Source organism: Sitodiplosis mosellana, unplaced genomic scaffold, assembly GCF_009176505.1.
Source record: "Sitodiplosis mosellana isolate CC-2019 unplaced genomic scaffold, AAFC_SMos_1.0 Smas_scaffold_6165, whole genome shotgun sequence".
NCBI lineage: Eukaryota > Metazoa > Arthropoda > Insecta > Diptera > Cecidomyiidae > Sitodiplosis > Sitodiplosis mosellana.
In genome coordinates this window covers 3,760,687-3,777,594 of record NW_022601406.1, presented here as the reverse complement: position 1 = coordinate 3,777,594, position 16,908 = coordinate 3,760,687, and the positions used below count along the sequence as shown (strand labels likewise).

The following is a 16,908-nucleotide window of genomic DNA, read 5'->3' as shown; positions in this document are numbered from 1 at the left end:
TATAGAAACACACTCACACGCACACACGCACACATTCATACGTTAGCTCAACAGCAGCAGCAGCAGCAGCTAAGGGCCCGAAGTGAAAACATTAAACTTTTTTTGTTTGACATTCTCTCCTTAGTCCGTGTTATTGATAAATGCGATTTTATTCCAACGAAGAAGAAGCAATGGGCAATCTTTTCTTATTTGCCGAGTGTTGTTGTGTGTTTCAATTTTGGTAATATTGCTGAGCGCAGCAATAATTTCCAAAAAAAAAAACAAAACAAAACGACCAACGAAAAAAAGAAACGAAATACACATCCAAAGTGAATTAAAACGTTCGGTGGGTTGGCACACACACAAAATCATCGGGTGTAATAAACAACAGCAAAATTCCACCATTTCGAACGGTTTTCGCTTCGGAGAAATTCGCATAAGTTGTTTTTGTTTTTTGTTTTTTTTTTGAATAAGAAGTAGAAACAAACGAAACGACGAGAAAAACAAACGAAACAAAAATTTATCGCAAGTGTCGTCAAGTATTTTTTGTTGTTGTTGTATTTTTGTTGTTGTTGATAGTGTGTGCTTTCGCAATTTGTGCCATTTAGCAGCAGAAGCAGCATCAATTTTCACGTGATGGTAAAAGTCCTTTTGATTTGTTTGTGGTTTTTCTTTTCGGATGGTCGGTCGGACCGGAGTGTGTGAGTGTTGATGGGTTTTAATTGAAATTCGGCATTTGTTTACAGGGGACGAACATATCGCAGCTGGAACGAGATATTGGATCTGACCAATTTCCACCAAATGAACACTACTTCGGGCTTGTCAATGTGAGTGCAACAACATCAATATCAATATCATCGTTCTCGATTCACTTGCAATTTATTTACCCTCTTTTCTCTCTTTATGTTTCCTTTATGACAGTTCGGTAATACGTGCTATAGTAATTCCGTGCTGCAGGCGCTATATTTCTGTAAACCGTTCCGAGAGAAGGTGCTCGAGTACAAAGCAAAAAATAAACGAACCAAAGAAACGCTACTGTCATGTTTAGCCGATTTGTTCTATAGCATAGCAACACAAAAGAAAAAAGTTGGTTCAATCGCACCGAAAAAGTTTATCGCACGCTTACGAAAGGAGAAAGAAGAGTTTGACAATTATATGCAACAAGATGCCCATGAATTTTTAAATTTTCTAATCAATCACATAAATGAGATTATACTGGCGGAACGTGGCCAGAAAAATGCGAATGCGTCTTCATCATCGTCTTCATCATCTAGTTCACATTTTGCCAGTGTTCGGGCGAATTTCAGCGGAGGTGGTGCCACTGCCAGTGGTAGTGGCACAGGCGGTGGAGCCGCCGGTAGTACAAGTAATGGCACAAGTAGTGAATGTAATGGTTCTGCGAATGGCCAACCTCAGGAACCAACATGGGTGCATGAAATATTCCAGGGAACTCTAACGAGTGAAACACGTTGTCTAAATTGTGAAACAGTCAGCAGCAAAGATGAGCATTTCTTTGATCTACAAGTCGATGTCGATCAAAACACTAGCATTACACATTGTTTACGATGCTTTAGCAACACCGAAACCCTGTGCAGTGATAATAAATTTAAATGCGACAATTGCTGTAATTATCAAGAAGCCCAAAAGCGAATGCGCGTCAAAAAGTTGCCAATGATTTTGTCGCTGCATTTAAAACGTTTTAAATATATGGAGCAATATAATAGACACATTAAAGTATCGCATCGGGTGGTGTTCCCGCTAGAATTACGACTGTTTAATACGGTGAGTGCTGGGTGTATTTTAGTTTTTTTTTTAAACGATTCAGGATTTGTCTGGCGCTAAATCTGTCTCTATTTTACCAGCACAAATATTGGAAATATTCTGTTTTTTTTAACGCTATTAAATGTCAACCTATTTATTTCGCCTTTTTTCCAGTCCGACGATGCTGTGAATCCAGATCGATTGTACGATCTTATGGCTGTTGTTATACATTGCGGTTCTGGACCGAACCGTGGTCACTACATTAGTATTGTTAAGAGTCATGGTTTTTGGTTACTTTTCGATGACGACATGGTCGATGTAAGTCACATTGTTTTTATACCTCCACACATTCATTCCATTGCCAATGTCCACTAAAATATCTTTGCATTTTCGCCAATACAGAAAATCGATGCGTCAGCGATTGAAGATTTCTATGGACTAACTTCAGATATTCAAAAATCATCCGAAACTGGTTATATTTTATTCTATCAATCGAGAGATTGTGGCACGTGAAAATAGGCACATCCGCTCCGAAATTATTTCGGAATGAGACGGAATTTGCTTGCAATGGTGTGTATGTGCTCAAAAAGACGAAAGAAACAAAATAAATCACAAATGAACCGCCACATACTTGTCCAGATGAGGAAATATATCAATAATTTCTTTTTTATCTGTTGAGTTTCAATTTTTGGAATTGAAATGAAGAGAGAAAAACAAAAAACTAAGCACGAACTGTAATTTATTACCTATCGACCGATTCATCGTGCAGTTCAATAGATTCAGCCAACACAAACATTTCATTGAATCATGCGTGAATCTTTTATAGTGAATTTTTTTTTGTCAAATAAAATTCTGAAAGATGGAAAAATATGAACAATGTTTACGTAGCTGTTTAATTTGACGGGAAAAAAATTATCAAATTTTTTTTTCTTGGATATTAGAATATGTTTTTTTTACATTTACCTTTAGAATTCCATCTCTAGCACATATCATGGTTTAATTGTATGTATTTTTTTATGAATATTTTTGGCATGGGAATTTTTTTGTGACTGTTACATAATAGCGTTGAAATGGCCTTGAATCTCATTTTCAGATGCTTTGCCAAAAATGAATAATTAAAAAATGAGGCAAAAAAGAAGGAAAAAACAGTGGGCATGTCAACAAGAAACAGCAAAATTCATACATGAGCAAGTCTTTAATCAGAACAAAATTATTACGTTATTTCTTACAACAAGAATGATCTCATTTAAAAAAAAATCTTACCAACTTGGTTTTTTTTTGCAGCTTTTTTTTTCTTTTTCGCAAAATAATCCTTACCTTTATATAATAATAAATTCAGTTCATCAGAAGCTCTGCATCAGAATTTAGCGTTCGCCTAACACAATTCCAGCAGAGGAATAATAGTCTAAATGGTGCTAATCGTGAAATCTATTCTTAACATCACCTTCAATGTGGGCAATGTGAAAAGGATACAAAAACGAGTAAAACATGGAGATTTTCAGTTCGAAGAATCTTGATAGAGGAAGGAAGAATGAGAATAAAAGGTTTGAAAATACACGGGTGAACGCGATAGGCTTCGATGAAAGCCTACGTTTGTTTGATGAGGCTTTATCGAACGAATGTAGGCTTTCATCAGAGCCTATCGCGTCCACCCGGGTAATTATTCTACAATACTATAACAATAAAATGCCAATCGATTTCACTGTCTTTCGTTTCCTTAAACCCGGTTGAAGTGCAATTGCGAAACGATGTTGTACATGGCGTTGGTGTAATCATCATGTAAATCGATACGAATGTCGTTTTGTAAAGTAGAACTGGTTTCATTTTCACCTCCAAAATATTTCCACAGTCTGAGCATGCCACTAGTTGTACAAATGGCATTACGACCAAAATCGATGAAAATGGTGTACTTCTCATTTGGTATGATGACAATGTGTTTGTCAAACATAACAGAAGGTAGTTGAGTAGCATCATTATCAATATTAACCTTCAATTGAATTTTATCAATCAATATGTCTGAACAGTCCATTTGTTTTGTAATGTGAATGTCTCCGTTTAGCAACCGGTTTGGACCAGGTTGTTTCTTCATCGGACGCAATTTGAAACCACCAAACAATAATCTGTATGACGAGCTAAATGTTGTGTATTGTTTGCTATAAATGTCAAGCCATGCACCATCATCTTGTACCGGATGAATTTTGAAATTGATTAGCAATTCCTCGCACCAGGATAATGTTGCAGCTTCGTTCTTCCTATTTGCAAATTGTTTGGTGATATCGGTTGATTTGCCCCACAGAATAAAATTCTGGATGTCAATAATCTCGTCGATCAAAAAGAGTGTTCGGTTTGAGGAAACAATATCGAGAAAAGCGGCAAATCTCATTGACAGAAACGGAATCAAATAGAAACAGTCCTTCAATGCAAAGCGCAGATTTGGTGCGTCTGTTGGATCAATACCATCATGATTGCATACATTTTTAGCCCATCTCATGCATGCACGAAATACATGTACTTCAAAACACTTGTAGTCAACTAATTGCAAGATCGTTCTCAGCATATCCAAAGTGACGGTAATGAAATAATTCGATTCGAATACCTCGGCAGGTTTGCACCTACAATTCTCACGGAGTTTGCGTAGATTGTAATTGGTCGCAAACTCAAGCAATACGCAAATATCGAAGCTTCTTGAATTGTCCAAGAGGAATCGCTCGCACATTTCAATACCTTTCGGCACATCGTATTTGTCAGCCAAATATGTGAATTGTTCAATATTATCACTGGTAATTTTCACTGTGTCCAGATAGAAAATGCTGAGGAAATCTTTAAAACTATCGATTGATACGTCGTTGATGTGGATGTTGCCAGTTTCTTTGAGAGAACCGAAGAACATTGCATTGAACACTGGGCTGTATGCTGCTAATATTATTTTGTGAGCCGGCACAAGTATCTCTTGGCCATAAATAACGAATAAAAACCGTACGTTTGCATTAACATCGTTCAAGTAGAGACTTTTTGTCATCTCAAGTATACTGTTTGTATTGGTGAACTCCTTAGATAGTGATACCAATGGCAATGAACTCATTTTTAGCAGGTATTATCACGTATATTTTCTGGAAAAATACATAAATTTGAGTATACGTTTTTTTAAGAACAACATACTATGGCGAAACTCTCAAAGAACAAATAAATGAACGCGATCTCAATAAACGGTGGTTTTCACACAGACAAATGTGCTCCTTTTGCCTGTTACTACAAACGGTTAATGTGACAAAGAAACATCGGCACGCGATCCTTTTTATATTTATCAATCAAATTGCATAAATCTAAACGCTTACGCATTGAGCCATTCGATGCTATGCTTGAACAAACTTTGTTTACAATAAAACCACCGGCAAATTTGCTACATTCAGAAAAATCAGTTTATGCAATGTGTTTTAAGTGTAGATTTTGTTGAATTTTTGTTCACTAATTTGATACTTTCAAATATACAAAACCAGAATTGAATCGTTTTTATTCGATTTATAGATTGAAAAATATGATATTTTTACACTCACATTTGTATATAATGTTGAAATGTATTTTGTAAAAGCACAACTATCGACAGAATCACAATGACTTGACAATCGGTTTTGAAAAGTAAAAATATGATTTTCAGACCAATTCAAACGAATCTACCTCTCTGAGTGGCGGTTGTTTAGTTTATTTTGAAAAATATTGCATCGTGTTGTCTTTATACCAAAGAATCACAGAGACAAAATACACAATGCTATTTTTTTTTCTTAGCTTCACCATTGAGAAGAGATAGAGATTTCCGAAGATTTTGGTTGTAAAAAAAATGTGAGCTATTTATTTCTTTCCAGAGAAAATGATTAGTGTTTATGTTGAAAATTGCTAAAAAAAAAGTGATACTTCATTCGGTAAACACGCCAATAGATAATGATTTTGTCGTTTTCACACTTTGGCGTATATTTCATCATTTTTTTTTTCTTCATTTCTCTTGAAAATACACATTTTTCTGGAGAATTAATATTCAATTCTAGTTCAATGTTATCAACAAGCATGAATAACTGTCAACGTGTATACAGTAGTGTTTAATATAAGACAAAGCTACTTCTATTAAATTATACAAGAAATTCTTCTAACCAACAAGTCCGAATCGGTTATTTTAATCAGATCATCGAAATCATCCGATGGCGATAAAAAAAAATCCTAATGTTATTGCTTTGTATTTTGCCTCTGAATATGTCGGCTTTGAATTGGGATTATTTTTTGTTCTTCATATTTCGACTTTGAGTTTTGAATCGTGCGAATTTTCCGAATTTTCATTTCAAAAGGAAATCAGATCCATCCACCGGCGAAAAGAAAAAGTCAATGTACTCAGTGTGTATCACCTATCGATGTCAAAAGATTTAACCTGAAAAAAAATGTATCTCACTGCAGAAGAGAAAAAGAAGGCGCTGCAAATGAATTGAACACGGTTGACATTGTGTATGTTTGGGATGTGTGTTTGCCACAATCGATAATAAAAAATGTGCACTTGTTTATATTTTTCGCATTTTGTTGTTGATTATTATTTTTTCTTCCATTTTCATTTCACATACAAATTAAGAATTGTAAAAATTAAAAACTGTAAACGGCTTTTAACTTAGGCAATGAATTCGTATGGAATTGGTGCCAATGCGATTGGGGTTGGTGGATTTTTCACAACGCGTGATTGACGTGGTGGTTTTGGTTCGCGTTTCAACGATACCCATTTGCCCTTTTCTTTGGCGTCTTTCAACAAATTTTCGTTTTCCTTGACACGGCGCAAAAAATCTTCACGGCATTTTGAGTGCTTAACGTGTTCAATACGGACATTGATACGTTTTGGCAAAATCTTTCCGCGTACACGTTTGTTGACAATAACGCCGACAGCATGTGGTGTTACGTTGTACACACGACCAGTTTTACCGTGATAAGCTTTGTATGGCATACCTTTTTGAACGGCACCATTACCCTGGAAACGGTAAGAAAGAGAGAAAAGAGAGAGAGAAAGAACGCATTAGAAGACGATGGAAAAAGTTAAATCAATTTTGAATATGGCACAACAATCGGAATAGATGGATTCAATGGGTTTTTCGGTTACATTGCACAAAGACTCAACCATGATAATATCTTGATTGCAATAGCCGATTCCATTGTTGACCATCCTATACGTTGTGTATCACACACACACTTTCACTAGAAAAATTGATTTTCGACGAGAAAAATTTAAAGCGCCTTGTTTCTCGTAATATTTACCTTGATGTCAACGATATCGCCGATTTTGTAGACTTTCATATATGTTGAAAGTGGAATAACACCATGCTTTCTGAATGGACGCGAGAACATGTCTCGGGTACCACGACGATAACCTTTTGAGTTTGTCATTTTGCTGTTGTGTTAGCCTGAAAAAGAGTTAAAATTTCATTAGTCACTCGATCGAATCGTACACATTTCTCAATAAAATCCCAAATTCATCGCAAATTTTTCGCAAAGCAATCGGTAAAAAATCAATAAACACAGTGGAAATCGGTTTGAACTTGTGTATAAATGCTGTATGTAAACCACGTGTCAAGCGCAGATTGACTTAAGACAAATTTTTGTCGTAAAATATTCAATAAATTCCCATAAAATTCGTTAATATTTCGGTAAAACTTCACTTTATTGATTTGCATCGATGCTTCAATCGACCGAATAAATGCAGAAAATTCACTATTTATGCAATTATTTGGGAAAATTTGGAAAATTTTCAAGACACCAGAAAAGAGCACATACCGTCAACTTGAACAAAGCAGATCGAAAAGAGAGGTTATGTCAAACATACGAAGTGACTTCAGCTACGCTCTCATGATGGCGCCCCCTGTTCAACAAACACACCACCAGAATTTGTAATAGAATTGACATATCCATTCTATCACTCACATTCGACCATTTGAACGCATTCCAATTACGGACTTTACATTTTTTTTTAATGATTGATACGATATTTTATTACGATTCAATTGATTTGAATTAAATGAAAAAAAACAATTTTTGTTTGTCATTCAATTTTTATTTTCAATATCAATTTAATTTTTTTTTTTCTATTTTCTCTTTGAGCATTAATTTCAAATCGAAGACAAATTGGTGAACGCATCCGTCGAATACTGTCAAATGATTTGTTTCCGTAAAAGATTTGCCATTTGTTTACGATGTCGATGTGGAAACAATTGTGTGATTGAATTATTATTTAGTGAAAGCTGTGCTTTGAATTATTGTTTTTTTTTTCGTCAAAAACTTGAGCATTTTTTCAACGAATTTTGTGAATGGTTGAACGAAGTGAATCCACGCGAAATCATTGTTTATACAAACATTCATCAAAATTCAGCAACGAATGAATGGTGAGTTGAGATTATTGGATTTTAAGACAAAGAATAAAAAATCATTGGATGTGTTGTGTGAGCGTGACCGGGATTTTGTACTGGGTCAGCGCTATTGAAACTGGAATTTGAGTACAATCCCATTTCAGTCAAAAATAGATTGAATCTTATACGAAATTGGCGAATAGTGTGCATGACACTGTCAATTTGTTGCATATTACATCCGATGTTCTTGCATTGGATGTGCGGCTTTTGAATGTACCGGCTTTTTGTTTGTGAATACGACGAGGAACTTATGCACTTGCAATACTTGACTGACTCCAATCGGGTGTTTTAAATAGAATCGGGTTTCGGAATAGATACGAATTTTCTAGAATTCAAAGTAGGCGTCTCCAGAAGAAAACCAAATACATTCATTCAGGAATCGATTTTCAGAATTGCTGAATCAAAAGTTTGATCCAAAATCTGTAGTTTTTTTTTTGCTTTTCTTCAAAAGTCATGTCATCTCTCTTATATTCTCGAATACGACTATAATACATTTTGAATATCAGATTTGCATTAGAATTGAAATATTGCAATTATTTGGCCAATTTTTTAATTTTAATAACGAATGTGAGTTGGTTGAAAATGTAAACCGACCGAATAAAAACAAACCAAATCTACTGAAACTCTCATCAATGCGATGGCATCAAACTCGAATTATGATACGCTGCTCCAGTTGAAAATTGAAACTAAAAAATGAAGATTGAAAAAAATCCTTCAAATAATTATCAAAAATGGTGATTTCCATTATTTTTTTGTTGCTATCACATTATTCGGTAAATTGTCTTCGTCTCCCATTGAGATCACGATTACATAATGATAAAGTGATTCAAAAATGAGCAGCAGGAAAAAAAATGCGATAAGAATATCCTCGGTTTGTTGTGATTCGACCACGTAGTCCATGTGCTACGCGTTTCATGTTTCATTTCCTAAAAGCGCTTCATTTATCACTTACAAAAGAGCACATACACTCCGGAAAAAACGTCTGGAATGTTCTATGGATAGAAAAGCAGACTCTGTCTACATATGCATCTCCAACTCTTTTTCTCTCTTTCTCTCCAACTCTTTCTCCTTTTCTCACTTTCATCGTCCGTCGCTCTCTATCTCTAGCTCTCTTCCTTTCACTCCGAACCCTACTGATCGGTTCTTATTAGAAAACAGTCGCGGAATGTGTGAAATCGGGCGAGATCACACATCAAATGAAAACGCATGGAATGGCGTAAAAATGGAAAGCATGTCAAAGTTGAGACACAGCAGTGGCCGTAAAATTATTGTTGCACAGTTCAAATGGGCATCAAATACGTATTCACTGTGCGCCGCACATTAGTGTTTAGCGGAAAAAACGAGCGTTTTCCATAAATGGAAAAAGAAGAAGGAAGACGGAGACTAAAGAGAAAAAAACCGACTGAGAATAGTGACGGACTCGTGCTAAAAGCATAAAATGTACATTGATGTAATGCATATGTATGAAATTCCTTAATATCATAACGGCTAAGCGGCACATTTTTTTTCTTGCTGTGTGCACAAAATTTCACTTGGTTTGGAACAAGAAACTCAAACACAAGCGTCGTTGTATTTTTTTTTCTTCTAATTTTCAACATTAACTTATCAACGCTCGAGCTGATTACTTCGCCTTGTACTATTTCGAATTGTGCGTTTCGTACAGTTGGTTCTCGGTCTAGAAGTCGGTCACTTGAATCCATATTCAATTCAATTTTTTTCGTATTTTTTTTCGGTTTTGACTTATTTCATTGTTGTGTTTGTTTTCAGATTTGATTTTGGTCACGCGAAATATTTTGTTGTAAATTTATTGAGCAAAAAATCAACGAAAAAAAAGACTCGGCAAAATGGTGATTTATGGAGTGCTTTTTAGTAGCTATTTGTTACTGTTTTGTACGGTGTTTGCCACGGCTATTCCAAAACCAGACGAAACCGCCGCACAACACCACAATTTAGACCATTTAGTGCATACAAATCATTTACAAAATCCAAACCATGACAACAAATACGATCACGAGCAATTCTTAGGTGAAGATCAAGCCAAAACATTCGATCAATTGCAACCAGAAGAGAGTCGTCGTCGTCTTGGGTAAGTTGATTTCGATTTAGATTTGCTTTTTCAGTTACAAACATTATCAAGTTTTGGTTTTTTTAACGGTAAGAAATTTGATATGAAGCCAGTCAATATTTCTCCATGGCTTGAGAATGGTAAATTTACTTCAAGACACTTTTGCCATTTGGATGTTGGACAAACATAAAGAATCGTCAACAAAAGTAACCCCAAAAAACATTAAATTTGACTACAAAAATCATCTTTACATCATTAATTTATTTTTTTTTAAATGCTTCAATTTTTAACGTTCTGGATTGATGCAAATCAAAACGCACCTAATTGGGTTCCATGAAGATGGGGAAATTCAATAGAAAAAACGTCTTCAATTAGAACTCTAAATACTGCCTTACGTGTCATCTCGACAAATCCGAAAAAAATCCAATTCCATGTTCTTCTTCATTACACGAACGCCACGCAGTGAAGCGCGAAAGAAAAAAAATTGCCATCAAATCTTTGTTGCATTAGCCAATTGACACAGATAGAAATTAGAACAGAAAAATTATTTCAATTTGGAAAATTAATGTTGTGATGCAATCGGCCAATATTTTGTATGTCGGTTACCACCAACGCAATGCTCACGTGCCATCGCCCGGATTAATGACTTAATCAAAATTAATTTCAAATGTGCAAGCACACACACACACACACGCGCGTGCACGAAACAGATTAATCGCAATTGCAGCGTATGCACCACCGGCTATTTTACTTTCAACCGGTGACCGATTAAACCACGCATAATTCGTCGCTAATTTTTGTGTCAGACAAATGATATTCGTTCAAATTGCGGACTTTAGCAGCAGTACTTTTTCGTGTTTTTTTTTCTTCATTAAAGGTTTAATAGTTACTGGTACTGCATTAGTTATGTTTGGTTTAGTTGCAATGAAATGCATCAAGAAATGAACATATTTTTGATTATGTTCTTGATATTTCTTGTCTTTCTGGTCATTTTCTACTTTTCTCTCATTTTCTCTAACTTTCTCTGATATTTGATTTTTTTTTCTCAAACCAAAACCTTATTTTCCTCCATTCTGAATATTCAAAATATCATTCTCATTCATTTCCTACCCACCTACCAACTGATATTTATTTGATTGTATTTTCGTGTAAATTCAGAGTGATCGTCGATCGAATCGATGATAACAAGGATGGTTTCGTGGATATGGCCGAATTGAAGAATTGGATTTCGTTCACGCAACGCCGTTACATCGAAGACGACGTGAATCGACAGTGGAAACAGCATAATCCAGATAATGCTGAAAAGCTACACTGGGAGGTGAGTATGGTGTTTGACCATAATCCTTTTGTATTTAAAATCCAATGAATTCGGGTCTCGTTGGCACCGAGACATGGTTCGGTTTTTGGCATCGTTTTGGAACTCCGGATGTCCGGCGATTGAATGAAATATGATAAGAGTATCAAGTGTATGCTCCATTTCAAAATCACAATTATTAATTGGCTCACATTTCGGTGAACAAAAAAAGTTGTTTCATAAAAAATCAAAGTGAATGGAATTGTTCATCAAACAGAATGAAACGATTCAAGTTCAATGCAAAGTCACAATAACAAAAACTTATTATTTGAACAGCTAAAAAAGGGTCAGTTCAAAAGCGATTCAAATCAACAAATTCAAATTCAAATCATTCAACAAAACAAGAAACAAAAAAAAACTATTCAAATGAACAACAATTGAAACACTGTTCAAACCATCAAAAGCAATCGATGCAAATCGTTCAAATGTCGATTGAAAAAGTGTTCGTTTGATGAAAATCACATTTGGTTCGTCAAAACGGTACAATTCACAAGCATTTTACTCTGAACGAGCGAGAGATAACATCAGTTAAAGTTTAGTACACCAGTCATGTGTTTAAATGTGATGTTTTGCGAGAGTTGGTTCTAAAAAAAACCTCGGCTAAAAATACAAATAAACAACTAAATCCGAGTAACGAATACCGTCAAAATTCAACGCTGATTTGGTTGGTGTTTGCGTATTATATTGAAAATTGGTAGCGCACGAACACACGATATACCACGACACATCAACGGAACAACATCAAAAATTGAATGATATTGCAGTGTCGTTGTTGCCTTTGTGTTTGCTTTTCTAAGCATGTTCTCGTACGGTGTGCCTCACACATGGCTTTGCGTACATAGTTTTCGATGAGAGAGCAAGAGTCAAAGAAGGAGAGTGAGTGAAAAGGAAACAAAGACATTGATATCGCATGGGTGAATGTCTTACGGTTGTGTAGTATGTCACATGAAACCGTTTCGTATGTCTTGGTCTCTGTCTGTCTCTCGGCTACACGAACACTCTCCGTAGAGCGACGGAATGAATGAGCACTGTCAGTTGAGTTTCTTAGCACACGGCGAAACTTGTGAAAAAAAGTAGAAAAAAAACGAGAGACCGCTTGAAAAATTGTACATAAGAAATTCGCCAATTGGCAGTAAATGTGACGAAATCATTGGGTTCGCTCGTTCCGTTTCTTTTCGAATCTGTTGGTGATTTTCTTTGTCCTCGAACCGTAAGAAAAAAAAAACGCTCTGGCCAAAGAAAAACCATAAATAGAAAAAGTCACATTGTGCCGAGAGAAAGAGAAAGAACACACATTGAGCAATCGTTGCGTTTTTTTCATGTATCAAGTCGAAGTTAAACGTATTGCGCGGAGAATTCGTGTTATATAATCGAATAGAGTTTTTTTTTTGTTTGTTTGGGATTTTTGCGAAAAACACTCCGAGTGTGTGGAAGATATTAGACAATTTTTCCAATAAGAAAAGGAAAATAAGAATAGTGCGTGTGCTAACCAGAAAGAAATGGTTTAAAAAATTGATGGTCATTAACACGTTAACCGTTGCAAGTCAAAAACAATAACACAAGAAACGCCAGCGACGACAACGACGACGACGACGACGACGATAAATTAGCTGAAACAAAAATCACTATAAATCATTCATGAGTTGAGCACAACGATATTCGATTCGTGGCACCAACCGAAAGTATTTCAAATTGACAATATCAAATCAAGTACACACATATCATGTATACGGTGAATCAAGGACCAAGCAAATTAGTAGCGAAAACACGTACGGGTTTGTCACAAAATTACGATAAAATCGAAACGATTCGCAAGATAAAAGTGAATAATGCACAGCAATCGAGTGGGAAATCGGGTGGTGGCAGTGGCGGTAGCAGCAGCACGGGCCAACTGTCAAACAGTGATAATGGCATGGATATAAATTGTGCGAAGCCGGTATTTCAACAGTATCGCCGATCGAATTCGAATCGCAGCAATAGTTCATACAAAAATGGCACCGTACGCATTGCCTGCTTCAAAGATGAAGAGCCACAGCCTGTGCCATCGCCACAGTATGAGGAATTGATTCGATATATACGCGACTCGTGGAATGTTCTATCAGTGCCTGAACAAGACGATGCCACTGAAACACAAACGACAACAGCACCAACAAAAGGATCAGCATCACCATCATCATCATCATCATTATCATCGTCATCATCGACACATCGAACGAGTTCGGCCAGTTCCAGTGAATCGATCCGAAGAAATGGCCGAAAAAATGGTTTCAATGCTAATAAGAAAGTCATTTATCATAACGATCCACCAAGTCCGGCTCTCGACGATTTCGGACCATTCGATTTGGAATCATGGTGGGGTCGACGACTATTTAACAACATCACCAAAAGCCTGTGAACCGAACACTCAATCGCATATCCGGCGCACACGCACACACGCACACAAACACATCCACAACTAATTCATTCAAATCAATTCACACCTCAACCAAAAACAATCATCAACAAAACGATATATGATAGTCGGCTGTGCTGCTTTGCACATCAAATCTGCCTTAAATTATAATACGTACGTTCAAAATGAAATAATCTTGATTTGCATACAACTAAACTAAATTTGTTTGTTCGTTTTTATTTTCTCGCTCTTTCGATTGTAATATGGATTTTATTTTTTTGTAAATATATATAATAATATATATATTCAAATTGAAAATAATAAACGAAGAAAAAAATAAATAAAACAAGGATATATACGAATGGAAAAGAATGAAAACAGATGATTATGAATTGAATTCAAAGTGAATCGAATCAGCGAAGTATCTGGGTGGAAAATATCTGATGACATGACACAGCACAATTTATAATCGCTGAATGACAGCAACTGATTAGATTAATGCATGATGTGTACGTTGAAAAATAAAGCAATTTCACTGTTTAATTATATGGTGTGATTAGCTTAACAAGAATCTAATTGCATTTAAAGAAATAATATTCTTGCAAAAAAGCGATCACTTATCTCTATCTCCCTCTCTCTCTCTCTCTCTCTCTCTCTCTCTCTCTCTCTCTCGCCTTGCGAACATTTAAAGTCATTGCAAATATTTTCTAGGGGCTAGGAACAAGTTGTTTCATTTGTATTCGCATATATTCATGCGTTCGTGGCTTTGTTATTGTTGTTGTACACTCACTGCGCTGCGAATGTCTCGTAAACACAATCACAAGAATTCACGAATATTCGTACGAATTCGTCTCAAGCGCTTGTGTTCCTACCCCCTAAAATATTTTCACCAATCCTCGAATTAGATTCGATTTTTTTTTGTTCTACAAAAAGAGTACAACGGTACAAAATAAGAACCAAACCGAAAAATAAGGACCAAACAGAAGAGGAAAAAATGGCCTTCAAAGCAAAAGCAAAAGCAAAAAGAATCAAAAATTGATAGTCTCTCATAAACAATAAAATCTATATTGAAAAATACGCTTAATCACAAAAAATGAACCGACTTTTTTTTCATTCCCTGTTGTTGTTGTTGTATGCGACAAATGTTGTTCACCCACTTGCTTATCTCATGCTGCCAAACCGAGCCTCCTTATCATGGCATTTACTTTCTTCCAATTGAAAAAGAACCGAAACGAACTGTGTCGTCATTCGACTAACTCTTGCTTTCAATTTCACATTTCAGACATACCGCAAAACCGTGTACGGTTTTATGGATGACATGGACCCACAAGATTTGGAAAAAGATGACGGTGGATTATCGTACAAGGCAATGTTGTCACGCGATCGACGCCGCTGGAGTGTTGCCGATCGTGATGGTGATGACAATTTGACACGCGCCGAATTTGTCGAATTTTTACATCCCGAAGAAAGTGAACACATGCGCGATATTGTTGTTGCCGAAACACTCGAAGATATCGACAAAGGTAGATTATAGAATCGGCTGTTGTTGTTTTTTTATGCATTTTCGATTCTCATTGTTACGAATGAATTTGAATAAGTATGCTCATTTAGAATTGAAAAATGAACTTCATGTTCCATTGAAACGATACATTTTAATGAGATTTTAATCGATGCTTTTCAAATCCGAGTTTATTCGTTCTTAAATTCAATTGACTGCTAATTTTAGGAATCTAATTGACTTACAAATTTGTTTAATCGATTTCTTTCTTTCTATTTTGACACACACATACAGACAAAGACGGCAAGGTATCTGTAAATGAATACATTGGTGATATGTTTGTTGGCGTCGAAGAAGGCGAAGAAGAACCGGAATGGGTGAAAAATGAGCGTGAAACATTTGCCAGTTTCCGTGATAAGGACCATGATGGATACATGAATAACGATGAAGTGCGCGACTGGATCATTCCATCCGATTTTGATCATTCAGAAGCCGAAGCTCGACACCTTATCTACGAAGCCGATACAGATGCCGACAGTAAATTGACCAAAGATGAAATTTTAGATAAATACGATCTGTTTGTTGGGTCACAAGCAACCGATTTTGGAGAAGCATTAACACGACATGATGAATTCTAAGAAAAATTAATTCTTTTTTTTTTATTTCCCGAATAATAAAAAATCAAATATGATAGATATTAAGTTGGATTTATATAAATTTTACGATGCGTAAGATTGTGTGAACAGTGGTTGAGAAATTGTTGTATATTTTTCTATACTTTGTCTCAGAATCGAACCCATGAACCCAATATTGATATTAGCTCCATTGAAAACTTAGGTGAGATGAATCTCCAAAAACAATTTCTTTCACATTTGAAAATTAATTGTGTCTTCTTTTTTTTGAACGCACATAACGATCAAGAATCAAAACCAACGATCAAATATAAACAATCAAGAACCACGCACAATTCTTTTCTTTTACACCAATTTCGAGAAACTCAACATTTTTCCCATTTGTTTTCTATATGTAACTCACGTGTAATTAGTTTTTCTTTTCTGCGTTTGAATGTTTCGTGAAATCTAGGTAAAACTCGCAACGACACCACTTTTGATGAAAAACTATCGATATATTCAGTGCCAAAGTTATTTTTCGTTATGAAAATGTAATGTCTATGTTTTAATAAAAAAAAAAAACAAAAACCACTCATCAAAAGGAATGCAAATAATTGATGCAATTTTGTAAAGTTAAATCTAAATAAAGACTTCAATAAAAAAAAAATCGATTTTTTGTATTTTACGACATTTGAATGGTATTACTGAAAGCTATAGCTTTCAGCCTGAAAGTGTCAGGTAAAGTTTCTTTCTTTTTAGACAGTTTGAAAGATTCAAGTTAATGAAATCGTTTAAAAATTCAGAGCTATCTACTTGATGTCAT

General features: G+C 35.5%; 5 protein-coding genes across 6 annotated transcripts; 3 read left to right on the top strand and 2 right to left on the bottom strand.

The window, feature by feature from the left end:
- Positions 1-122: 122 nt before the first annotated feature.
- Positions 123-2,621, top strand: LOC129574560 (ubiquitin carboxyl-terminal hydrolase 46). Its single transcript, XM_055456712.1, has 5 exons — positions 123-618; positions 726-806; positions 901-1,761; positions 1,915-2,058; positions 2,143-2,621. Exons 1-5 carry the CDS (start codon positions 616-618, stop codon positions 2,251-2,253), a joined length of 1,200 nt encoding a protein of 399 aa, XP_055312687.1. The 5' UTR covers positions 123-615; the 3' UTR covers positions 2,254-2,621.
- An 836-nt stretch (positions 2,622-3,457) lies between these two features.
- Positions 3,458-4,822, bottom strand: LOC129574791 (BTB/POZ domain-containing protein 6-B-like). Its single transcript, XM_055457257.1, has one exon. It carries the CDS (start codon positions 4,820-4,822, stop codon positions 3,458-3,460), a length of 1,365 nt encoding a protein of 454 aa, XP_055313232.1.
- Positions 4,823-6,277: 1,455 nt separating this feature from the next.
- Positions 6,278-7,639, bottom strand: LOC129574564 (60S ribosomal protein L21). Of its 2 annotated transcripts, none has more exons than XM_055456715.1 (3): positions 7,537-7,639; positions 7,021-7,166; positions 6,278-6,736 (listed from the first exon to the last, which is right to left on the bottom strand). In XM_055456715.1, exons 2-3 carry the CDS (start codon positions 7,147-7,149, stop codon positions 6,386-6,388), a joined length of 480 nt encoding a protein of 159 aa, XP_055312690.1. In that variant the 5' UTR covers positions 7,150-7,166; positions 7,537-7,639; the 3' UTR covers positions 6,278-6,385. The 2 variants fall into 2 exon arrangements, with proteins under 2 accessions (XP_055312690.1, XP_055312691.1); XM_055456716.1 differs by having other exon boundaries at positions 7,422-7,540.
- A 304-nt stretch (positions 7,640-7,943) lies between these two features.
- On the top strand, positions 7,944-16,752 carry LOC129574561 (calumenin). The gene is made up of 5 exons (XM_055456713.1): positions 7,944-8,141; positions 9,933-10,251; positions 11,389-11,548; positions 15,259-15,499; positions 15,769-16,752. Exons 2-5 carry the CDS (start codon positions 10,010-10,012, stop codon positions 16,110-16,112), a joined length of 987 nt encoding a protein of 328 aa, XP_055312688.1. The 5' UTR covers positions 7,944-8,141; positions 9,933-10,009; the 3' UTR covers positions 16,113-16,752.
- On the top strand, positions 12,475-14,519 carry LOC129574563 (uncharacterized). The gene has a single exon (XM_055456714.1). The coding sequence runs from the start codon at positions 13,308-13,310 to the stop codon at positions 13,977-13,979; it is 672 nt and encodes a 223-aa protein (XP_055312689.1). The 5' UTR covers positions 12,475-13,307; the 3' UTR covers positions 13,980-14,519.
- Positions 16,753-16,908: the final 156 nt, after the last annotated feature.